General features: G+C 45.6%; 1 protein-coding gene across 15 annotated transcripts in view; it reads left to right on the top strand.

The window, feature by feature from the left end:
* nav2a (neuron navigator 2a) overlaps positions 1–26,508 on the top strand; it is a 221,231-nt gene that overhangs the window by 98,902 nt on the left and 95,821 nt on the right. For 13 of the 15 annotated variants that reach the window (XM_045688967.1, XM_045688962.1, XM_014126312.2 and 10 more), the window contains exon 2: positions 25,135–25,252. In XM_045688967.1, coding sequence (XP_045544923.1) covers positions 25,135–25,252 — 118 coding nt within the window. Of the gene's footprint in view, positions 1–8,751; positions 8,768–9,077; positions 9,205–13,157; positions 13,565–25,134; positions 25,253–26,508 lie in introns of those variants that run through there. The other 2 variants (XM_045688966.1, XM_045688965.1) reach the window with 2 other exon arrangements.

The raw sequence follows: 26,508 nt of genomic DNA, 5'->3' as shown, positions 1-26,508 counted from the left end.
TTCTCCTGCGAATGATGGGGATGAGGGTCTTTTCGGGTGTCTGGAGTAAATCCCTCTCGTCCAACTCATTAAAGAAAGAAAAATGATTTGTCCAGTTCAAGGTGAGTAGTCGCTGTTCTGATGTCCAGAAACTATTTTCGGTCATAAGAGATGGTAGCAGCAACATTATGTACAAAATAAATTACAAACAATGCGAAAAAAACCAACAAAATAGCACGGTTTGTTAAGAGCCCATAAAATAGCAGCCATTCCCTCCGGCGCCATCTCACCATATGTTTTCCTCAGGATGTATAGTGAGCCTATAAAACAAATGGGATAGCCGTTATCTTCATAGAAGATATTGCACTTTCTCTCTGGGTAGACTGCAGATTTAGATGATATGTGTATGAATGACCATATAGACTAGTATTGTTTAATAGGTTATCCACAGTTGAATACATTTTTTTAGTAGGGCTGGGAATTGCCAGGGACCTTACAAAACGATAGTATCACGATACTTAGGTGCCGATACAAAATGTATTGCAATTCTCACGATTCTATATGTATTGCGATTTGATATTGCGATTTGATGTTCCCAACATATTGCTCACTAAATGTCCGCTGCAGACAGACAGAGCATGAGAAAATGACTTTTAATAAGTCATGGAAATAAAAGTACTTAAAACACGTTGGCTCACTATTTACAAAGAAGGTGGAGAAAAAGCTATAGGGTGAAAAATACCAGAGTTTTTGCGTAGGTACAGCTGACTAGCACAACTAACGCTACCTATAAAAAAATATATATATATAAAAAAAATTAAAAAAAATTAAAAAAAAAAATATATATATATATAGTACCAGTCAAAAGCTTGGACACACCTACTCATTCCAAGGTTTTTCTTTATTTTTACTATTTCCTACATTGTCGAATAATAGTGAAGACATCAAAACTATGAAATAACACATGGAATCATGTGGTAACCAAAAAATGTTAAACAAATCAAAAAATATTTGAGATTCCTCAAAGTAGCCACCCTTTGCCTTGATGACAGCTTTGCACACTCTTGGCATTCTCTCAACCAGCTTCATGAGGTAGTCACCTGGAATGCATTTCAATTAACAGGGGTGCCTTGTTAAAGTAAATTTGTGGAATTTCTTTCCTTCTTAATGCATTTGAGCCAATCAGTTGTGTTGTGACAAGGTATACAGAAGATAGCCCTATTTGGTAAAAGACCAAGTCCATATTATGGCAAGAACAGCTCAAATAAGCAAAGTCAATCTGGAAAATTTTAAGAACTTTGAAAATGTCTTCAAATGCAGTTGCAAAAACCATCAAGCGCTATGATGAAACTGGCTCTCATGAGGACCGCCACAGGAAAGGAAGACCCAGACTTACCTCTGCTGCAGAGGATAAGTTCATTAGAGTTACCAGCCTCAGAAATTGCAGCCCAAATAAATGCTTCACAGAGTTCAAGTAACAGACACATCTCAACATCAACTGTTCATGGTCAAATTGCTGCAAAGAAATCCACTACTGAAGGACACCAATAATAAGAAGAGACTTGCTTGGGCCAAGAAACACGAGCAATGAACATTAGACCGGTGTGTTTTTGATTCCAACCACCGTGTTTTTGTGAGTCGCAGAGTAGGTGAACAGATGATCTCCACATGTGTGGTTCCCACCGCGAAGCATGAAGGAGGAGGTGTGATGGTGTGGGGGTGCTTTACTGGTGATACTGTCAGTGATTCATTTAGAATTCAAGGCACACTTAACCAGCATGGCTACCACTGCATTCTGCAGCGATACGCCATCCCATCTGGTTTGCACTTAGTGGGACTATCATGTGTTTTTCAACAGGACAATGACCCAACACACCTCCAGGCTATGTAAGGGCTATTTGACCAAGAAGTAGAGCGATGGTGTGCTGCATCAGATGACCTGGCCTCCGACTTCAACCCAATTGAGATGGTTTGGGATGAGTTGGACTGCAGAGTGAAGGAAAAGCAGCCAACAATTGCTCAGCACATGTGGGAACTGTTGGAAAAGCATTCCAGGTGAAGCTGGTTGAGAGAATGCCAACAGTGTGCAAAGCTGTAATCAAGGCAAAGGGTGGCTACTTTGAAGAATCTCAAATATAAAAAATATTTTGATTTGTTTAACACTTTTTGGTTACTACATAAACCCATTGAATGAGTAGGTGTGTCCAAACTTTTGTCTGGTACTGTATGTAATAAATGTTTTGACAAATCGAGTCCAATTACCAACATAATTGCTTCCAAAATAATATTGCGATATGTAAATATCCATTTTTCACAAATTTGTATCCATTCTTCTGTGATTTTCATGTCTGAGCTAAAAGAGAAGAGGTTTGACTGGCTTAATTCCCCATCGAGACACAGTGAAACTCACACACATTAAAGCTCACATAGAGGGAATCCACTCTGACTAGTTTGAATAGCTTGACTAATGTGTGAACAGCAGGTGTCTAGAATGTGTGGCGAGTAGAAAAACAACGATAAAGACAAGTCGCACCGTGTGTGTATGGACTGTGTGTTTGTGTCTCGGTAGAATACAGGCGTCGCTCGCTCAGTGACTGGCTATGTCCACTGTGGAATCTTATCAGAAAAGAAAATGGGTGTAATATCAGAGGGGGTGTGTGTGAAATCTAGGATATGTGTGTCTTTTTGTCTGCTTCTCTCTGGATTTGTGTCTTTGTCTTTTTGTATTTGTGCCACAATGAAAGTCTCAGACAGGAGCCTATATTGGCATTGAATAAGCCGGCGACAGCACGCCTCTTTGCTTGCTCACTGAGTGAAGGCTAGATTGCTATCCCAGAAACCATCAGTCCAGAGCGCCACAGCCCTGCCTCCTTCTCTAATTCACACACAGACGTCACACACTGCTAATACACCATTTGATTCTCTGATACTGTTGAAGTTAGACTGTTTCATCTATTTCCGGATAAGGATCTTGGCATTTCCCCTTAGAACTAGCAGGTTATTTCTATAAAGAAGATCAATACAGAAATGTATACATGGAAAATATAATGTACTATTAAATTATTAATTGGCATGGACCTGTTTCTATCATTGTCAAAAGCGGCACAAGGGAACGGCCTCTATCTGCTTTGATATCAGATGCTTTTTTTAGAAGTGTTCATTCTGTTTTGTTTGGGTAGAGTTAGTATTCTATTCTGGGGTGGTGCCAGTCTGTTTCTGCTCTCTTGCCAACTCTTTATGGAATTGTCATGCCAAACATGACAGTGTTTGTCTTGACAGTGTGTTTGGAGTAGGCAAAAGCACAAACAAAGCACAAACAGGTCCGGGGACCAGGCTATTAGTATTCCTCTGTGACAGAGTATCTAGCCTAACAGTCACAAGCAACACACCCTTTTTTTACTGTCGTTTTTATGAGCCAACACACTATTTTATAAGTAGTGTTTTGGCACGGTTATATAAAACAGACTCACTGTTGTTGAAGCTGTTGTCATCCTATATTCATATTGAATGCTGCATTACATTATATCAATGTTAACAAAGACAATATACTGTATGTATTATGCCCACAATATACCCAGAAATGTAATCTTACACAGTGCATTCGGAAAGTATTCAGACCTCTTGACGTTTTCTTAATCGTTTTTTTAATCGTTCTTTTTACCTCATAAATCTACACACAAAACCCCATAATGACAAAGAAAAAACCTGAAACTGAAATATCACATTTACATAAATATTCGGTTTACTCAGTACTTTGTTGAAGCACCTTTGGCAGCGATTACTGCCTTGAGTCTTCTTGAGTATAAAGCTACAAGCTTGGCACACCTGTATTTTGGGAGTTTCTCCAATTCTCTGCAGACCCTCTCAAGCTCTGTCAGGTTGGATTGCGAGCGTCGCTGCACAGATATTTTCAGGTCTCTCCAGAGATGTTCGATCTGGTTAAAGTCTGGGGTCTGGCTGGGCCGCTCAAAAACATTCAGAGACTTTTTCCGAAGCCACTCCTGCATTGGCTTGGCTGTGTGCTTAGGGTCGTTGTCCTGTTGGAAGGTGAACCTTTGCCCCAGGTCCTGAGAGCTCTGGAGCAGGTTTTCATCAAGGATCTCTCTGTACTTTGCTCCGTTCATATTTCCCTTGATCCTGAATAGTCTACCAGTCCCTGCTGCTGAAAAACATCCCCCCAGCATGATGCTGCCACCACCTTGCTTCAATGTAGGGATGGTATTGGCCAGGTGATGAGCTGTGCCTGGTTTCCTCCAGAAGTGACGCTTGGCATTCAGGCCAAAGATTTCAACCCTGGTTTCATCAGACCAGAGAATCTTGTTTCTCATGGTCTGAGAGTCCTTTAGGTGATTTTTGGCAAACTTCAAGCAGGCTGTCATGTGCCTTTTACTGAGGAGTCTTGCTACTCTACCATAATGGCCTGATTGGTGGAGTGCTGCAGAGATGGTTGTCTTTCTGGAAGGTTCTCCTATCTTCACAGAGGAACTCTGGAGCTCTGTCAGAGTGACCATCGGGTCACCTCTTTGACCAAGGCCCTTCTCCCCTGATTGCTCAGTTTGTCCGGGCGCCCAGCTCTAGGAAGAGTCTTGGTGGTTCTAAACTTTTTCCATTTAATAATGATGGAAGCCACTGTGTTCTTGGGGATATTCAATGCTGCATTACTTTTTTGGTACCCTTCCCCAGATCTGTGCCTCGACACAATCCTGTCTCTGAGCTCTACGGACAATTCCTTTGACCTCATGGCTTGGTTAATTCTCTGACATGCACTGTCAACTGTGTGACCTTATATAGACAGGTGTGTGCCTTTCCAAATCATGTCCAATCAATTGAATTTACCACAGGTGGACCCCAATCAAGTTGTAGAAACATCTCAAGGATGATCAATGGAAACAGGATGCACCTGAGCTCAATTTTGAGTTTCATAGCAAAGGGTCTGAATACTTATTTAAAATTTTACCCCCTTTTCTCCCCAATTTCGTGATATTCAATTGCGATCCAATTTACAATCTAGTTTCATCGCTGCAACTCCCCAACGGGCTTGGGAGAGGCGAAGGTTGAGTCATGCGTCCTCCGACCTGCTTCTTAACACCCGCCCGCCTAACTCGGAAGACTGCCACGTGTCGGAGGAAACACAGTTCAGCTGACGACTGAAGTCAGCTTGCTGGCACCCAGACCGCCACAAGGAGTCACTAGAGCGTGATGAGCCACGTAAAGCCCCCCCGGCCAAACCCTCCCCTAACCCGGACGACGCTGAGGCCAATTGTGCACCGCCCTATGGGACTCCCGGTCACAACGGGTTGTGACACAGCCTGGGATCAAACCTGGGTCTGTAGTGCTGCCTCAAGCACTGTAATGCATTGCCTTAGACTGCTGCGTCACTTGGGAGGCCCCTCTTTTCACTTTTAATCCATTTTAGAATAAGACTGTAACGTAACAAAATGTGGAAAAAGGGAAGGTGGTCTGAATACTTTCCAAATGCACTGTATTTCCAGGTATATTTGTATTTCCTGTACCTGTGCTAGAATCAGATAGAGAAGGATTAGACAGTTATGTCATACATCTCAAGATTATTCAGGAAGTATAAAGGATCATCCTCACCAATGATGTCGTTTGTGTACATGATGTCTGTGTGAACTGAACGAAATGATTGGACTCTCATGTACACTTTATGACATAACGTCAGTCTGATCCTTCCTTATCTAATTCCACTTCCTGTGTCTCAACCCTGTCTTTCTGTGTGAGGTCACATCCCCCCCCGGTCCGGGATAACCATATTAATTAGTTCTGCCCATCTGTTTCTACTGGGCTAACGTCAATTCAGAGACCTCCCTTAGATGCCCTTCTCGCCTCTTTCGCTCCTTCGCTCCTTTCCTGCGTTATTGTCACAAAGAGCACGTCAGTCAGACAAACAGGGCCATTGAACGCAGTCACTCCTGGGACCATTGGACCACGGTTAGGCTAACACAATCGGACACTATCGTCATCTAAACCGTGTGTGGTGGCGTCGATATGGAGGGTGGGGCCATGAGGTAGAGGTCACGGGTTGGTGGTGATGTCACATGACCTGCAGAGGGTAGGTCGTAAGGTCACCCTTGAATGGGATGGTGGTAGGACTGAATAACCGTTGTAGGCTGACCAAAGAGATTGACGTTTTTGGTTGTGTTTACACAGAATTCACGGCTACAGCGACGAGAGGTTTCTGGTTTGTCGCCGAAAGGTACTCAAGTTGCTGGTTTATGTTGTATGTTTTGTCCACTTTCTGAACGATTCAGATCTGATTGGTGTGTGATTGATATACCTATCTGATCCTTTCATGTCCCTTCCTCAATATGAACTGGGATGTGGATAAGTGCCCCGGATGCTGCCAATGCGTGATTATGGGAACTCTGTCCTCTGCTGTGTTAAACATTCAGCACTCAGCACCTGCTGCCTCAGGGAATGTTCTGAGCTGTTTTAATGGCTCCGATTTCTACCTGTGTGCGGATCACAATGGCGCTCGACTTGACGTCGCGAGTCGCTGTGTGTGTGTGACTCATTCACTGAGATGCTTTTAATTGCAGAGCTTTAGATCCCCACTTAGGATTTAGTTCTCATCAGGGGGGAGGCTCAGGGATTGCCTGTTTGTGAATAGAGAGAACACACACACAGGCACAACACACACACACACACACACACACACACACACACACACACACACACACACACACACACCAAAAGATAACAGAAACAACCCAGCACAACCACTTAGTACCAAACACCCTTTTATTTACCTCTACAGTGACAAAATGGACTCTGTTTCAGTGTTGCTATGTAGAACCTTGTTGTTTCCAGGGATTAAGTTGATGTTTATATATTTATACACATGCCACACACACACACACACACACACACACACACACACACACACACACACACACATACACACACACACAGCAGGTGAAATCTGACCAGCCTGCTCACTGCAGCATATTTAGATGTTCTTTCATTAGCAGGGTCACAGCTGGTACCCATAGCAACCAAGGCCCAGATGGCATTCCGTGATTTGGAGTGTTCCGCCTGACTGCACCATAATGTGAACTAAACTGTGTTATAATCATACATCACATTATTATGGTAATGCAACACTGGCTTTCCTATTAGTTCTGTGAGTTAATGGAGCACAGTCTACAGAGAGAGAGAGAGAGAGAGAGCGAGAGAGAGAGAGAGAGAGAGAGAGAGAATTTGAGATGTGGTGAAAGTGTTAAAATGCATTGAATTGATAGTGGTCTATTGTTTCTTAGCATTTCTCCTCAACAGCATCAGGACCACCCCAGCCCCCCCACTCCCCACCTAACCCTCGAGAACCAGGCAGCGGGGGTCCTCCAAAACAAAGCCCTCTTCCGCAATGGGGCTAGGGCCCCATTGTCCAGGGGACACGGAGATTAATTTCCCCCTCACAGGGGTCTGAAACAAAGCACACCCTGCCATTCTCTGCTCCACCACTTAATGGGCTTTTTTTTTTAGCTCTTAAACACGTACTAAATGGCCATATCTTCTCTGCCTCTATGGCCATAGTCCACAGTCATTAAATCCACAGATGCTTATAGGAAATGGATGTGTTATAAGGTGAGTTGACAGACAGTTGTGTGTGTTGTGCTGCACGCTGGCTGGATTGTTAACTATGTAGCTACTGCAGTGGTGTGGGAGAGTGCAGTAGAATTCGATGCATTTGTGTGAGAGAGAAATAGGGAAAGTGTGCTTCTACTGTATTGAAACACCATTTGGGAGCGTGAGTTCAGTAGCTGTGTTGTTGACAGGGTTTCAAGGTCTTCGGGGCTCTTGAAAGTCTTCAGGGCTATGGTAGTGTTGTCGATGCAGCATAGCTAAAAGCATGTTTTGAAAATGTGCCGAGTCCTGGCAGTGATTGTGTATCCAGTAGTTTGGAAATTTTCGCTACGTCTTGGGCGATTCCCAAAGTTCAAATTCGGCTTGTAATTTGTGGTTAGCGGCGGCGGTGTGTGTGTAGGGGGTTGGATTGTGCTCAGATGGAGGGCATTGCGCGTGGAGCGCGCACACATGTGTACACACACACACACACACACACACACACACACACACACACACACACACAAACTGTGCAGCAGTAAGCTGTGGGTGAATGGTGATCAGAGACTGGGCTGATCCGTGTTTGGTTATGGAAAATAGAACCTTTCCTCTCTTTTTTTAAAGAAAGGAGGACTGGTTAAATAAAGAACACATAGAAAACAGAGAGGGGTAGTTAGGAGGCCAATGTGGTTTGTCCTCTAACCTACCCTCCTTCACCCACTATTCACCCCCTTCTAGTATTATCATGCACCAGCATCCACCCTTTTTTTGTGGGGGGGGGGTGATCACAGAGGGTAGGAGGTTAAGAGGTCTCTCTCCTTTCTCTCCTTTCTCTTCTCTCTCTCCTCCCCATATGACGGATGGTCCATTGAAGAGCGATAGCACAATGCCCAGCGTTGCCGAGGGCGTCTGGGGGGAGGGATGCGGGAGGTGGAGGAGGAGGGGTGGAGCGGGAGGCAGAGAAGAAGGGGGTTCCCCTCCATTGGTCCTCCTCCTTTTTCTCCCTCTCTGTGTGTGTGTTTGGTTTGGCTAGCCCTCAGACAGAGCAGTGGTACAGCGGTAGAGGTGGTGGAGCTCCTCTTGACTGAAGCATTTATTTCCCTCCTCCAGCTGCGGACCCAGAGGGGGTGGAGAGAAAGGAGGGAAGGGGGGAGGCTGTGAGCACCGGCCCCAGGCACAGTGAGACCTGCTGGGCTAGAGATAGGTGCAGGAGCAGGCTCTTTATCTGGATATATATATATATATATAGTGGATTTTGTGGATCTACTGCTTTACGTATTTCTCTGGAACTTTCTTGGATCTCTCGCTCCCTCTAACTTTTTGGACCTATCTTCTTTCTTTTTTCTTTTCTCAAAATCTTCTCTCATTATTTGATCTTTCTCTCTCTACCTCTCTACTCTACGGTACCTATCTATCCTCTCTTTCTGTGGATCTCTTCTTGGTTAGTTGGCCTCCTCTGACCTCAGTCCTGTTTCTTCCTTTGGTTCTGATGGATTCTGTCTGGTCCTGGCTAGCCATTGGTCCTCCCATTCCTACCTAGGACAGGTGTGTGAGGGGGGAAGAGGAGGAGAGGGAAGAGCGAGGAGGAAGATGAATGTGCTGCTGTGTCGCTGGGAGCAGAACAACGTCACCATGAAGCTGGTAAATATGTCCAGGTCGTCCCAGGGGTCAATCTGGGCGGGCTTCTTTTTGAGGTTTTTAAAGGGTCGCAGAAGTAGTTGTGAACAGGTTTTGGGTCAGAAGGAGATCTCCTTTAGAGGATTGTACTTGCGACTGTATTTGTCAGAGATACTGTTCACTGCACTGTATGCACGCTGTACAATTCTCTCACCACCTGGCTAGATTTCTCACTCTCCTCTTGTTGTGTCCTTTCTGCGAGTAGAACACGCCCATTGTATTTCAACGCTCCAACAAAAAAAAGGACACTGCAATTGCTGTAAAAGAAAAGCTTATTGAACGACGATCCTCTCTTTTCCCTCCACTTGATTCCAGTCGTTCCACACCCCAGCACAGTTCCGTTCTGTCCCTCTGATGTTGATCTTGTGTTCGTTTCTGGTTGGAAACGCTCATCTCCTCACCCAGCCTACAGCGTTCACTGCGGCGTCAGATTGCACAGACGAGCTAATCGATGTCTGTCCGGGGGGGGGTGAAGCCATGCGTGTTTTCCCCTCACCTAGTGTTGCTGTGTTTGACCGATGCTTTGATGTCTGTATGGAAAGTCCAAACAGGCTTAGTAAGGTATTAGCCACCGGAGGTTGAAGAGTGTTGAGCGTGAGACTCTGAGAGAGCATGCGTGTGTTTTTTGGGGGGGGGGGATTATTCTTAGAAATTGACAGAGTGATAACAGTGAGACGGGCGGGCGGGCTGGGCAGACAGGCAAGTAGAAAGGCATACGGACAGACAGACATACAGACAGACAGGAGGGTTACTGCGTGACTTCTCTGTGTTTGGCGTCATACAGTGCTGACTGTATTAGTAATAGTGAACGGGATCTGGGGCCCACTGATAGACACAGTATCAGTCAGGTACAAAGAAGTCATGTGGTGTGAGCGGATGGAAAATAGATCTCTATATTCATTGAATGACATGATACCTTATGCCATATAGGAGATCTGAGTTACACTTGCTATTACGAGCTACCCACGGACTCTTCCCAGGTTAACAGACTTGAAAGGAAGAGTGGAATCTCTCTTCCCTTCTCCTTCTTCTCCTTCCTCTCCGTACTAATCCCTAGTTCTTATCTCATCTTCAGCGAGTGACTAGTCAGACACAGTCAGTAAATCAGTCAGTCATAGGTAGAGCAGGCAGGTTATTGGTAGTCTGGAGAGGAGAGATGATAAGACTGTTTAATTATGTACCACTGCCTTCACACAGCATGACTGACAGAAGACCCACAGGGTGTATGGGTCAGGCCTGTGTGTGGGTTTTTCTCTCTCTCTCTCTCTCTCTCTCTCTCTCTCTCTCTCTCTCTCTCTCTCTCTCTCTCTCTCTCTCTCTCTCTCTCTCTCTCTGAGTTTGTGTGCGTGTGCATATTTTCCCATGTGTGCGTGCATGCTCGTGTGTGTGCATATGCACGTTTGTGTGTGTGTGTGTGTGTTTATGTATTTCAGAAATGAAAATGACCTTTTATTTTTATGATGTGTAGTCAATGTCCACCACCTACTTCATCCTAATAAAGGACTATTGATTATTGACTGATATGACCTTTTCTGAACTTATTATGGACATATGGGCCACGCAACATCAATCACAATGGAAGACTTATACCAGAACACAAGCAGTATCTTATTGAAATTCTGGGGATGAGAGAGTAGGGGGGGTAGAGCGAGGGAAAGGAGCGAGGACGCTTTTAGGGATGAAAGGAAGCTTTCTCTTTCTCAAGGATAGAGTAGTAGAGATTTTGAGAAAAGTGTGTGTGCGCGTGTGCGTGCGCGTGTTTGTGTGTGTGAGAGAAAGCGAGAGAGACAAGATGGACAGTGTGTGTGTGTGTGTGTGTGCACGTTTACATGCATGCATCGCTCTGTGTGTGTGTAGTGTGTGATAATTGTAAGCTAACTAGCTGTGTATTGTTTGTGTTGCTCAGATCAGACAGCTGTCCGTATTGGTTTGAATGGAGGAGGAGGGGCTAATGTGTTAAAGATGGCACTCTGTGCCAAAGAGGGAGGCTTCCACACCAGCCGCTAACACACTTGGCCTTGACAGCCGTGCTGCTGCCACAAGTCTGCACAATAGCTACAGGTGTAGCCTGAACACACACTCATGCACGCGCACACACACAATCACTCACACGCTTGCACGCACCCATGCACACACCCCATCGGATGATAAATAACTTCAGTCTTTCCTGTAGATTTGCCCACTTCATAACTAGGTCCATGTGTTTACCATCAGAGTAGAGTCCAGAAGAAGCACACCATCTCAACCTGTGGTGGGGTTGGAAAAGAAGGAGATGAAGAGCAGATGAGATGAGGGGGGAAGGATGGAGGAAAGAAAGGGGGGGGGCTATCCGTTGTGGCTTCCAGGCGTTGCTGACCACAGCTCTTTCATATTACAGAGTACAAGCTCAGACATGACAAGGGTCATTTAGGGTGGGCCTGATATCGTTCTGTAGCTATACTGTAAGCTGTGGGCTGAAACCACTTGAAAGAGCTGTGTGTGTGTGTCCACCACAGAGTGCAGAGAGAGAACGTGCAGTTTAGGAAGCCATCCTCAGCCCTAAACCACTACGCTACAGGGACCAGGAGATCTAGATCTCTGCCCTGGTCTGTGGTGGGGGGGGTTTGGTTTCTCAAAGAGTTGGACAACTGTGCTTATAGAAAGACCTCCCCATCACCCTATTTTATAAGCTGAATACATTCTCTCTCTCTCTCTCTCTCGCTCTTTCTGTCTCTCTCTCTCTCCCCCTCCCTTTCTTGTCTTTATTACCCATTTATTCCTACGATGAGTTGTGACAGGTATTGAGTGGTTAGCAGCAGCAGTTAGACAGCCAGCGCCCCCCCCCTCTCCCTGCAGTACAAATTGTTGTCATATCATGCAGCGGATGAATACTGATTTCCCATAAGCCATCTGTTTGTTAAGGTATTCACTGATTGGCTGAAACCTATGAGAGGTCTGGATTCAGGGTCTGGCCTGTCACTCAAATATATATATTTTTTATTGTACTTTCTAGCGCGTGTGTTTTAGGTGGAGGTGACATCATTCAAATAGGACCAAAGTGTGTTTGTGTGTGTTTGTGCAGCAGGGGTGAAAAAACACTTCCGCGGGCCACTCTGTGATAGTGGTAAGTGATTTACCCTAAACACTGCGGTTACACTTCCTCCTTTTCTGGGTCCTCCCCTTCAGATGGGCATTGGGTCACGTTGGATAGTTATCCATCATTCTCCCATCAGACATCTGGTGCCTACCCTGACATGGGCTGAAAGTGTCGCCCCATGTTAACGCCAGCCCCAGCCGTATGGATGAGGAGAGGACAGAATTGGTTTTGATGGTGATGGAAGGGTGAGGTAGCATGTTAGGCTATGACTGGGAAGTGGAGGTGTGTGTGTGTGTGTGTACAGTACAGTACACTATGCCGCTGATATGATCCTTTACAATGGAAAAACATTAACACGCATATTCATACTCTTCAGATTCACTGCCAAAGGCAAGACGTGATAGTTTAAGGACAGTGAACGTTCTCTCTGCGAAGAAGACATCACATAGCTTGGAGATGATAGATGGGGAAATCTCAAGTAATGAGGGTAGACTTTCCCCTTTTGTCCACCTGTCTCCGGGTTCTCAAATGTGTCAGACCTCCCCTGAACAAGTGTGTGTGCCTGTGTGTGTTCTCTATGTACAGTGCCAGGTGTGGAGGGTATAAGAGGACAGTGAAAAGGCTGTCAGAGGTATTTTCTTGTTATTCTGACACATAGGCATTCATCTTGTTTACACTATCTGTCTGGGGGTCTGATCCTAGCAGCATCTTGGGAAGGGGAGGAGACTATTGAGCTGGGATGGGAGGGTTATGAGTCAGGGGTTGGGAAGAGGGGGGGCTGAGAGCTAGAAGGAGGGATAGGAGAGAAGAGTTGACTCAGTGATTGAGGGAGTCATAGAGGGAGAGAAAGAAAGAGTTTAAGAGTGGAGTGCGTTTGAGACGGTGACTTAGAGCAAGTTGGAGAGGAGCAGAGACAGTGCGTGACAGAGTGAAGAGAGGTATAAAATGGGAAGTTGAGAGAGAGAGAGAGAGAGAGAGAGAGAGAGAGAGAGAGAGAGAAAGAGAGAGAGAGAGAGTCGTCAGGCGGACAGCGTGGCTATATTTAAAACCTCGTCTATGTGACAGAGTGTCGCTATAACGAGCGCTTATCTCTAGTCCTGTCTTTTTGGGGAGTTTTCTGGACGTACAGCCTCTTTCCCTATTCCTGTCCCCCTCTGCCCCACCTGAGGGGCCTGGATGGCGGTGTGTGTGGGCCACAGGGTGCCTGTCAGGGGACCCAGCCGATTCTCCTGTGAGCACTTTAAAACGGTAAGGGCCTTGAGTGGCTTGCTGAGAGAGGGTTACGATCTGGGAGAAAGAGACAAGGTGAATGTAGAAAAGAGAAAAACATGAAAAATAGATCATGTATTAGAAGTGGGAAAAGTGAGAAAGGGGGGAGGAAGAAAGAAGTGATGAATGGAACAGGGAAGATAAGAGGAACAAGGAGAAAGAGAAGAGAGAGACCAGGCACTGATGGTAACATCCTAGTGAGAGAGAGAGGACTGATAAACAGAGGGAAAGGAAAAGAGAGGGGACCGGAGGTTTAGAAAATGAAGACGAGGGGTCAACCCAAAGTAGCTGGTCTGGTGTTGAGCCAGGTTCCTCTGAGGACTTACAGAGGAAATTGTGTGTATTTATGGAGAGGGGCGGACAGGGGCAGGTAGCATGCTGTGTGTACAGTATTTGTATTTGTATTTTATTCCTGATCCCCATTAGCTGCTGCCAAGACAACAGCTACTCTTCCTGGGGTCCAATCACAATGACATACAATAAAACAATGCATAACACAACACATTATTACACACTACTCTACCATAACATATCTACAATACAAAATCAATAATACAGAAAAATAACAATACTTAAATGTATGTGTGGGGCCTGCCGAGTGGCACAGGGGTCTAAGGCACTGCATCGCAGTGCTTGAGGCATCACTACAGACCCGGATTCGATCCCAGGCTGTGTCGCAGCCGGCCGCGACCAGGAGACCCGTGAGGCTGCGCACAATTGGCCCAGCGTCGTCCGAGTTATGGGAGGATTTGGCCGGCTGGGATGTCCTTTTCCTATCGCGTTCTAGCGACTCCTGTGGCGGGCCGGGCACGTGCACGCTGACTTCGGTTGCCAGCTGTACAGCGTTTTCTCCGACACATTGGTGCGGCTGGTTTCTGGGTTAAGCGAGCAGTGTGTCAAGAAGCAGTGCGGCTTGGCAGGGTCGTGTTTCAGAGGACACACGGCTCTCGACCTTCGCCTCTCCCGAGTCCATTCGGGAGCTGCATTGATGGGACAAGACTGTAACTACCAATTGGATATCAAGAAATTGTGGAGAAAAAGCGGTAAAAAGTTTTTTTTTAATCTAATTGTATTTGTCACATGCGCTGAATACAACCTTACAGTGAAATGCGTACTTACAAGCCCTTAAACAACAGTTTTAAGAAAAATAAGTGTTAAAATATTTACTAAAATAAACTGAAGTATAAAATAAGAAGTAATTAAAGAGCAACAATATTCTAGCAGTAGCAAGGCTGTATACAGGGGGTACTGGTACACAGGGGGTAGAAGCTGTTAAGAAGCCTTTTGAACCTAGACTTGGCGCTCTGGTAATGCTTGCCATGCAGTAGCAGAGAGAACAGTCTATGACTAGGGTGGCTTGAGTCTTTGCCAATTTTCAGGGTCTTCCTTTGACACCGCCTGGTATAGAGGTCCTGGATGGCAGGAAGCTTGGCCCCAGTGATGCACTGGGCCGAACGCACTACCCTCTGTAGTGCCTTACGGTCGGAGGCCGAGCAGTTGCCATAACAGGCGGTGATGCAACCAGTAAGGATGCTCTCGATGGTGCAGCTGTAGAACTTTGAGGATCTGAGGACCCATGCCAAATCTTTTCAGTCTCCTGAGGGGAATAGGCATTGTCGTGCCCTCTTCACATACATATATATACAGTATATGTATGTGCGTGTGTTAGCATGTGTATGCGAGTTATGTGTGTGTGTGTGTCTCTTCACAGTCCACGCTGTTCCATAAGGTGTAGTTTTATCTGTTTTTGTTTTAAATCAGATTTTACTGCTTGACTGAGTTACATGACGTGGAACAGAGTTCCATGTTGTCATGGCTCTATGTAGTACTGTGCGTTTTCCCATAGTTTTTTTCTGGACTTGAAGGGACCAATGGTGGCATGTCTTGTGGGGTATTGTATGAGTGACCGAGCTGTGCGCTAGTCGCTTAAAAAGCTTGGTGATTTCAACATGTCAATACCTCTCACAAAGACGAGCTGTAATGCAGTCGATTTGGGACAAGGGTGAGAGGGAAAGTATGCATGAATGCCAAAACACCACAGAGGCTCAATATGGAGAACACTCGGGAGAGAAGTTTGAGCCAACTTGGTGTACTGTACTTGCAAAAATCACATAAGTTACAGAATTTTGTCAGTTGTTCTTTTATGCACCTGGGAGTAGAAACCTCACTTCAGGAGCGCAAAAGTAAATGAGTGAAATTGTATTTTCTGCGCTCAGTGCTATGCCGTTAGCAAGTTGAACAGAGTTTAACTTCCTGGCCAGATGTCACTGTATGTTTTCTTAACGTGGTTCTCTTTCACTTCACTAGATTAAGACATAATGGTATGTTAAGTGTTGTGCTGTTTTAGGCTGCTTTGTGAAGGGGGGGGTGGACGTGTTTAACTATACTTGTGGGTACCAAAAGTCAAATGCTATTTCTACGGGGTTTAGGGTTAAGGTTAAAATTAGGGTTAGGAGCTAGGGTTAGGGTTAAGGTTATGTTTTTGGATTAAGGTTAGGATTAGGGAAAATAGGATTTTGAATGGGACTGAATTGTGTCCCCACAAGGTTAGTTATACAAGACTGTGTGTGTGTGTGTCAAGTCAAAGGATGCATGGCAAACAAAGTGAAAGATGAAAGAGTAAGTTAATCCCTTCTCTTTACACATGCATGCATGTACACACACACACCCTCACCTGTTTAGCGTTCCCTACTTCAATCAGTATGCAATGACTAGCTGTGAGAGTATGCATTTGACATCAAAGCATCCACTCCAATCACCATCTCCTCTCTTCCCGAAAGTCCCTACCAGCACAAGTAAAGGGCACGTCAGTGTGATGAGCTGCCTGTCCTCCCTCTCCCTCTCTCTCTACCTCCCCAGCCCATGATCCAGCGCTGTAGGGGGAGGCCTGTGTGCGTCATGCCCTCTGCGGGGCATCATATGCTGGATTGATGAGTCAGTAGGCCTGGGTGGTGTTTGGAGGCTGGTTGTGGGGCATGTTTGTGTGGCACGGCCAAGGCATGCAGTGGGAGAGAGACAGTTGTGTGTGGCTTAAGGGCAGCTGTGTGTGTGTTTGTGTTCATAGAACATTGTTGTTAGTTTACTGGTCCGAGTGTGTGACCCTTTAGATGACACACACACACACACACACACACACACACACACACACACACACACACACACACACACACACACACACACACACACACACACACAGGGGTCTTGTAAAGGGTACAGTGAGTGGTCAGAGACTGTGTATGAATCAGATCCCAGCCGCTCAGTGTCACATTGCATTCCCTTGAGGAGGGAATGTCCCCCTTACCGATTTACAGCTCCCAAAAAAAGAACCCCAATCCTGGGATGAGAGGGTGGGATTACTGGACATTTTCGAGAATGTTGCTGATGTGGGATTTCCCCTCCTGAAAGAATCATAGATTAACAAGTAACAAACACAACACTGATGAAATAGAAAATCCACTCATCTTTTTCCCTATTTGACATTTTAGGTCTGTCTTCCCCACTGACTTTATTTACAAAGTCAACACTAAAATGGGTTATTATACTATTACGAACACGCATATTAGCGTGGGGGTGCGATGCTGTCAGTACAGTTGGTGGGATGCTGTCAGTACGGTTGGTGCGATGCTGTCAGTACGGTTGGTGGGATGCTGTCAGTATGGGTGGTTGGATGCTGTCAGTACGGTTGGTGGGATGCTGTCAGTACGGTTGGTGCGATGCTGTCAGTACGGTTGGTGCGATGCTGTCAGTACGGTTGGTGGGATGCTGTCAGTACGGTTGGTGGGATGCTGTCAGTACGGTTGGTGCGATGCTGTCAGTACGGTTGGTGGGATGCAGTCAGTACGGGTGCTGGGATGCTGTCAGTACGGTTGGTGGGATGCTGTCAGTACGGTTGGTGCGATGCTGTCAGTACGGTTGGTTGCGATGCTGTCAGTACGGTTGGTGGGATGCTGTCAGTACGGTTGGTGGGATGCAGTCAGTACGGGTGCTGGGATGCTGTCAGTACGGTTGGTGGGATGCTGTCAGTACAGGTGCTGGGATGCTGTCAGTACGGTTGGTGGGATGCTGTCAGTACAGGTCAAATCAAATCAAAATCAAATCAAATCAAATTTATTTTTATATAGCCCTTCGTACATCAGCTGATATTCTCAAAGTGCTGTACAGAAACCCAGCCTAAAACCCCAAACAGCAAGCAAAGCATGTGAAAGAAGCACGGTGGCTAGGAAAAACTCCCTAGGAAAAACTCCCTAGAAAGGCCAAAAACCTAGGAAGAAACCTAGAGAGGAACCAGGCTATGAGGGGTGGCCAGTCCTCTTCTGGCTGTGCAGGGTGGATATTATAACAGAACATGGTCAAAATGTTAAAATGTTAAAATGTTCATAAATGACCAGCATGGTCAAATAATAATAATCATAGTAGTTGTCGAGGGTGCAACAAGCACGTCCGGTGAACAGGTCAGGGTTCCATAGCCGCAGGCAGAACAGTTGAAACTGGAGCAGCAGCACGGCCAGGTGGACTGGGGACAGCAAGGAGTCATCATACCAGGTAGTCCTGAGGCATGGTCCTAGGGCTCAGGTCCTCCGAGAGAAAGACAGAAAGAGAGAAAGAGAGAATTAGAGAGAGCATATTTAAATACACACAGGACACCGGATAAGACAAGAGAAATACTCCAGATGTAACAGACTGACCCTAGCCCCCCGACACATAAACTACTGCAGCATAAATACTGGAGGCTGAGACAGGAGGGATCAGAAGACACTGTGGCCCCATCCGATGATACCCCGGACAGGGCCAAACAGGCAGGATATAACCCCACCCACTTTGCCAAAGCACAGCCCCCACACCACTAGAGGGATGTCTCCAACCACCAACTTACCGTCCTAAGACAAGGCCGAGTATAGCCCACAACGATCTCCGCCATGGCACAACCCAAGAGGGGGGGGCGCCAACCCAGACAGGAAGACCACGTCAGTGACTCAACCCACTCAAGTGACGCACCCCTCCCATGGACGGCATGGAAGAACACCAGTAGGCCAGTGACTCAGCCTCTGTAAAAGGGTTAGAGGCAGAGAATCCCAGTGGAAAGAGGGGAACCGGCAAGGCAGAGACAGCAAGGGCGGTTCGTTGCTCCAGCCTTTCCGTTCACCTTCACACTCCTGGGCCAGACTATACTTAATCATAGGACCTACTGAAGAGATAAGTCTTCAGTAAAGACTTAAAGGTTGAGACTGAGTCTGCGTCTCTCACATTGGTAGGCAGACCATTCCATAAAAATGGAGCTCTATAGGAGAAAGCCCTACCTCCAGCCGTTTGCTTAGAAATTCTAGGGACAATTAGGAGGCCTGCGTCTTGTGACCGTAGCGTACGTGTAGGTATGTACGGCAGGACCAAATCGGAAAGATAGGTAGGAGCAAGCCCATGTAATGCTTTGTAGGTTAGCAGTAAAACCTTGAAATCAGCCCTTGCCTTAACAGGAAGCCAGTGTAGGGAGGCTAACACTGGAGTAATATGATCAAATTTTTTGGTTCTAGTCAGGATTCTAGCAGCCGTATTTAGCACTAACTGAAGTTTATTTAGTGCTTTATCCGGGTAGCCGGAAAGTAGAGCATTGCAGTAGTCCAGCCTAGAAGTAACAAAAGCATGGATTAATTTTTCTGCGTCATTTTTGGACAGAAAATTTCTGATTTTTGCAATGTTACGTAGATGGAAAAAAGCTGTCCTTGAAACAGTCTTGATATGTTCTTCAAAAGAGAGATCAGGGTCCAGAGTAACGCCGAGGTCCTTCACAGTTTTATTTGAGACGACTGTACAACCATCCAGATTAATTGTCAGATTCAACAGAAGATCTCTTTGTTTCTTGGGACCTAGAACAAGCATCTCTGTTTTGTCCGAGTTTAAAAGTAGAAAGTTTGCAGCCATCCACTTCTTTATGTCTGAAACACAGGCTTCTAGCGAGGGCAATTTTGGGGCTTCACCATGTTTCATTGAAATGTACAGCTGTGTGTCGTCTGCATAGCAGTGAAATTTAACATTATGTTTTCGAATGACATCCCCAAGAGGTAAAATATATAGTGAAAACAATAGTGGTCCTAAAACGGAACCTTGAGGAACACCGAAATTTACAATTGATTTGTCAGAGGACAAACCATTCACAGAGACAAACTGATATCTTTCCGACAGATAAGATCTAAACCAGGCCAGAACTTGTCCATGTAGACCAATTTGGGTTTCCAATCTCTCCAAAAGAATGTGGTGATCGATGGTATCAAAAGCGGCACTAAGATCTAGGAGCACGAGGACAGATGCAGAGCCTCGGTCTGACGTCATTAAAAGGTCATTTACCACCTTCACAAGTGCAGTCTCAGTGCTATGATGGGGTCTAAAACCAGACTGAAGCGTTTCGTATACATTGTTTGTCTTCAGGAAGGCAGTCAGTTGCTGTGCAACAGCTTTTTCTAAAATTTTGGAGAGGAATGGAAGATTCGATATAGGCCGATAGTTTTTTATAATTTCTGGATCAAGATTCGGCTTTTTCAAGAGAGGCTTTATTACTGCCACTTTTAGTGAGCTTGGTACACATCCGGTGGATAGAGAGCCGTTTATTATGTTCAACATAGGAGGGCCAAGCACAGGAAGCAGCACTTTCAGTAGTTTAGTTGGAATAGGGTCCAGTATGCAGCTTGAGGGTTTGGAGGCCATGATTATTTTCATCATTGCGTCAAGAGATATAGTACTAAAACACTTTAGTATCTCCCTTGATCCTAGGTCCTGGCAGAGTTGTGCAGACTCAGGACAATGGAGCTTTGGAGGAATACCCAGATTTAAAGAGGAGTCTGTAATTTGCTTTCTAATGATCATGATCTTTTCCTCAAAGAAGTTCATAAATTTATTACTGCTGAAGTGAAAGCCATCCTCCATTTGCGAAGGCTGCTTTTTAGTTAGCTTTGCGACAGTATCAAAAAGAAATTTCGGATTGTTCTTATTTTCCTCAATTAAGTTGGAAAAATAGGATGATCGAGCAGCAGTAAGGGCTCTTCGATACTGCACGGGTGATGGGATGCTGTCAGTACAGGTGATGGGATGCTGTCAGTACGGTTGGTGGGATGCTGTCAGTACGGTTGGTGGAATGCAGTCAGTACGGTTGGTGGGATGCTGTCAGTACGGTTGGTGGGATGCTGTCAGTACGGTTGGTGGGATGCTGTCAGTACGGGTGGTTGGATGCTGTCAGTACGGTTGGTGGGATGCGGTCAGTACGGTTGGTGGGATGCGGTCAGTACGGTTGGTGGGATGCGGTCAGTACGGTTGGTGGGATGCTGTCAGTACGGTTGGTGGGATGCTGTCAGTACGGGTGCTGGGATGCTGTCAGTACGGTTGGTGGGATGCTGTCAGTACGGTTGGTGGGATGCGGTCAGTACGGTTGGTGGGATGCGGTCAGTACGGTTGGTGGGATGCGGTCAGTACGGTTGGTGGGATGCTGTCAGTACGGTTGGTGGGATGCGGTCAGTACGGTTGGTGGGATGCGGTCAGTACGGTTGGTGGTATGCGGTCAGTACGGTTGGTGGTATGCGGTCAGTACGGTTGGTGGTATGCTGTCAGTACGGTTGGTGGGATGCGGTCAGTACGGTTGGTGGGATGCGGTCAGTACGGTTGGTGGGATGCTGTTGGTGGGATGCTGTCAGTACGGGTGGTGGGATGCTGTCAGTACGGGTGGTGGGATGCTGTCAGTACGGTTGGTGGGATGCTGTCAGTACGGTTGGCGCGTATAGTTGGTGAGGTTAGAAATAATCAGATATGTTCTGGAAGAGCGGGGCTTTTCCCTGTGATGTGGAGATTTCCCAGAGTGGCTGACAGCGCAGTCAGACATGGATCAAAGGCATCTTCTGGTGTGTTAAGTGCTGTTTTAGGCTTCTTTGCTAACAGGGTAATAACCCTAATACAGTGGGGGGAAAAAGTATTTGATCCCCTGCTGATTTTGTACGTTTGCCCACTTACAAAGAAATGATCAGTCTATAATTTTAATAGTAGGTTTATTTGAACAGTGAGAGACAGAATAACAACAAAATAATCCTGAAAAACACATGTCAAAAATGTTATAAAATTATTTGCATTTTAATGAGGGAAATAAGTATTTGACCCCTCTGCAAAACATGACTTAGTACTTGGTGGCAAAACCCTTGTTGGCAATCACAGGGGTCAGACGTTTCTTGTAGTTGGCCACCAGGTTTGCACACATCTCAGGAGAGATTTTGTCCCACTCCTCTTTGCAGATCTTCTCCAAGTCATTAAGGTTTCGAGGCTGACGTTTGGCAACTCGAACCCTCAGCTCCCTCCACAGATTTTCTATGGGATTAAGGTCTGGAGACTGGCTAGGCCACTCCAGGACCTTAATGTGCTTCTCCTTGAGCCACTCCTTTGTTGCCTTGGCCGTGTGTTTTGGGTCATTGTCATGCTGGAATACCCATCCACGACCCATTTTCAATGCCCAAGATTTGACGGTACATGGCCCCGTCCATCGTCCCTTTGATGCGGTGAAGTTGTCCTGTCCCCTTAGCAGAAAAACACCCCCAAAGCATAATGTTTCCACCTCCATGTTTGACGGTGGAGATGGTGTTCTTGGGGTCATAGGCAGCATTCCTCCTCCTCCAAACACGGCGAGTTGAGTTGATGTCAAAGAGCTCCATTTTGGTCTCATCTGACCACAACACTTTCACCAGTTGTCCTCTGAGTCATTCAGATGTTCATTGGCAAACTTCAGACGGGCATGTATATGTATTCTTGAGCAGGGGGACCTTGCGGGCGCTGCAGGATTTCAGTCCTTCACGGCGTAGTGTGTTACCAATTGTTTTCTTGGTGACTATGGTCCCAGCTGCCTTGAGATCATTGACAAGATCCTCCCGTGTAGTTCTGGGCGGATTTCTCACTGTTCTCATGATCATTGCAACTCCACGAGGTGAGATCTGGCATGGAGCCCCAGGCCGAGGGATATTGACAGTTCTTTTGTGTTTCTTCCATTTGCGAATAATCGCACCAAATGTTTTCACCTTCTCACCAAGCTGCTTGGCGATGGTCTTGTAGCCCATTCCAGCCTTGTGTAGGTCTACAATCTTGTCCCTGACATCCTTGGAGAGCTCTTTGGTCTTGGCCATGGTGGAGAGTTTGGAATCTGATTAATTGATTGCTTCTGTGGACAGGTGTCTTTTTTACAGGTAACAAGCTGCGGTTAGGAGCACTCCCTTTAAGAGTGTGCTCCTAATCTCAGCTCGTTACCTGTATAAAAGACACCTGGGAGCCAGAAATCTTTCTGATTGAGAGGGGGTCAAATACTTATTTCCCTCATTAAAATGCTAATCAATTTATAACATTTTTGACATGCGTTTTTCTGGATATTTTTGTTGTTATTCTGTCTCTCCCTGTTCAAATAAACCTACCATTACAATTATAGACTGATCCTTTCTTTGTCAGTGGGCAAACGTACAAAATCAGCAGGGGATCAAATACTTTTTTCCCCCACTGTAGTTGACAGGTTATTCGTGTAAGTGGGTTGGAAAGCACAGGCAGGTCTTTTTAGTGTGTGTGTTCTGGTTTTAGTGAGTGGGATTTCAGCAGCCTTGCACTGTAGCGTTTTGAAAGTAGGACTCTCTCTCTCGTCATTTTCCCTCCCTCTGTGTTCCCTATTCTCAGTGCCCCGTAACTTCTTCATATACCCTCAGGGTATGTTTGGATCTGAAGTCCTACACTATGTGTTGTTATTGTGATAGTCCTTCCAGTTCAATAAGTCATGAAATCCAGTGATCCACTGGATCCTTTAACCTTTGATGTCAGTCAAACCTTTGATGTCAATCGTGAAAATACATTATTTTGGTTGAAAATGCGTCTTTTCAACACCTTGTGCTCAATGGTTTGATATTCCCCAGATACAGTATGTTACAGGATTACATCCCCGTAGAGAATGAACACATATTACCAGCTTTATTTTGTGTTTAGTATATCCCCTTCAAATCTAGGGCTATTGATCGAACATTGGATTTTATAATACCGATGGGGAGCATTCAACTAGACGTATGTTTCATCTCCAGTAATAATGATGAGCCTACATGAGCTCCTGTGTATGGATGTGGATAGGATGGCTCCACCATACTGCCTTCCTCCCTTTACACCTGCCCCCTCCCACCCTCAGGGGTGTCTTTAACTGCTTCCTGTTCTGCTCCAATGATTGACAGCTTCTCATTTTACCTTGTTTTTAATTACACCCAAACCCCTCATTTTACCTGCTGCATAAAACTGCTTCGAAGCACCCCCCACATTCCTTTTCTTACTGCAAAACCCCCAGTATTTTGAGAGAATGTTAGCCTTTGCTTAAAGGTTCGTTTAGCACTGTCTGAGCCATGTTATAGCTGTGTGTGTGCATGTGTGTGAGAGAGACAGAGAGAGCCTACTTAAAACAGTGTTTGAACCTTGCTCTGTGTGTGTTCATGTGTGTGAGAGAGAGAGAGCCTACTTAAAACAGTGTTTGAACCTTGCTCTGTGTGTGTGTTTGAGATGAAGGGTTCAGAGCAGTGATTCATATGATGAGTAACACTGAATTAGCCCCAGGTCTATTTACCTTTAAAAACACAGAGAACTGGAGTCACATTGTGTGTGCGTGTGCACGGTGTGTGATGCTTAATTTAGCGGGTTGAAATACGGAAGTGATGGCAGCAGCAAAACATTGCTCCGATTCATCCCGGATGCCTCAGACAAAAACACTTATGTCAGACTCAATTCGGTTACTCCAGAATTTGATTGACGATTTGCCTTGCGATTTTGAACTTGTTTCTACGACTTTCCACATGAAACACACTCTAGCAACATTTTCTGTATATGTCCGGCATCCCCTTCCCTACCTAATTGGCGTTATTTCTAATTAAGCATCACTGTGTCCTTACTTCAATGCTTTTGTTTGTTACCAACATGTTTAATCTCAAATCTCTCTCTCCGACCATTTGCATCTTTCTCACCCTTTGATCTTGCTTGTTTTTTTAATTTATTTACCCAAATAAATCCCTCACCGGCCTTCAATCCGGGAGAGGCAAGCAGCCTTGGAGAGTGAGAGAGCTGGAGATAGAGAGAGTTGTCTGCAACAACCAATTACAAACGAAACTATTCCGATTATTCAGACATTAAATCAAATCCCCGTACCCCTCCCTCGGGCACTCTGAAGGGCCTTTTCTGTCGTCTTGAAACCGTCCACTCGCGCTGCTGCGCTATCCGAGCACAATGGTCCCAGTTTGAACACCACGCGGATATATGCCAGCCCCTGAGCCCCAACAAAAGAAAAGGGGCTGCGCGGGTCCTATTCAACCATGTCGTTATTTTATTCGAGTCGTAAATTTCTTTTGAATTTGAGTCATTTGTCCTTTTTTTTTTTTTAAAGTGTTATGGGATTTGAAACACCCGCATGGCTTCTTAAAAAGCAGGGGCGCAATACTTGTGTTTTGCTTTTGATATTAGTCGTTCCCCGGGCGTCTAATAAATGGATGGTGTTTTTGTGTGTGTGTGTGTGTCCTGAACAGATCTATACGGATTGGGCCAACCACTACCTAGCCAAGTCAGGACACAAGCGATTTATCAAGGACCTGCAGACAGACGTTACAGACGGAGTTCTGCTGGCCGAGATCATACAGGTTGTCGGTAAGGGGTACACTTTATTAACCGTCTTCTTCTCTTGAAGCCTTATTATTACCGTTACTGCCTATGAGTTCAGTTGATGGACAAGACTTCTCATGCAGATACTGTATTTATACTTTGAAGTTGTAACGCTATGTATACTAATGTATGTGTGTACAGTAATCGCCGTAATGTTACATGCTATTGGTGATGGACTGTCCTCATAAAGGTATTACTTTCAACATAGTATGTTATTGAGGTATTATCAACAAGTTATTATTCTCCAAAGTTGAGTTGGGGAAAATCCCTCAGTTTACTACCCTGAAATATTTGACAATGGTGCAGTCAGTGAGAAGTTTGACTGAGGGAAGTTTTGTAATGTCATTTTGCGCCCCCTCCCCTAAGTCAGAGTCCTGTAATTGTCCCACTTCACAAGCTGCCCTGTCATCTTTTAAAGAGGACGGCTGGTGGAAGGGGGAGACAGTGCCCTGAGGTTACAGCACTGTCACATCAGCTGACCAATGACTTATTATCACTCCTCTGCTTCCCAGAGTTCTGTAGAACTGTATCAGAACACTGCCTCAAATCTCAGAACACACGCAGAACATCATACATTATTCATGTAGAGCACGCACAGAATTAGGAACAAGAGTCATTTAGCGCAGAACACGTCATGGTCCCACGTCGTAGAAACATTTGCGTGGACTAAGAGTCTTCATAGAATTCGGACTAGAATCTGGAGTAGAGAACAAGAAAAACCTTATCATTTTGATCATGCTTCTCTGAAAGTCAAGAGTAGGCTAGCGGGCCTTTGGTCGCGTCGATGGCAGGATGGGTGGGTTTGGAGACACCGAGTCCTCTGTTCTCTTTTTCTTTGTGTCTTTCGATGCTCAGATTTAACCTCGGTAGTCACTGGATGGCGAGCTTCATCACGGATGCGCGTTTGACATAAGCATACATCTCTGATGATCTGTTATGACACAAACTGGGTTGTCTTCCATCCCCCCCCGTCTCTGTATCCCTAGGGGACAGTGTAGGGTAAGAAACAGTGGCTCACGCTATTGTAAACGTGCACACGCGCAAGCGCACACACTCAAATGCACAAGTAGGTGAGGTAAAGCAGAGGTGGTGTTCATTGCAAAGGACGTCTACGGCTGACTCATTTGACTAAGTCTGTCTGGCTGTGTCGCTGGGCTTGACTACTGCTACACTCATGTAACTGAGCTTTATCCCTCTTCCAATCCTAATATGAGTGCCCCATTCACCAGTTCATTCATAGT

Source organism: Salmo salar, chromosome ssa11 (genome assembly GCF_905237065.1).
Source record: "Salmo salar chromosome ssa11, Ssal_v3.1, whole genome shotgun sequence".
NCBI classification, from domain to species: domain Eukaryota; kingdom Metazoa; phylum Chordata; class Actinopteri; order Salmoniformes; family Salmonidae; genus Salmo; species Salmo salar.
This window is presented reverse-complemented; position numbering and strand designations above follow the sequence as displayed.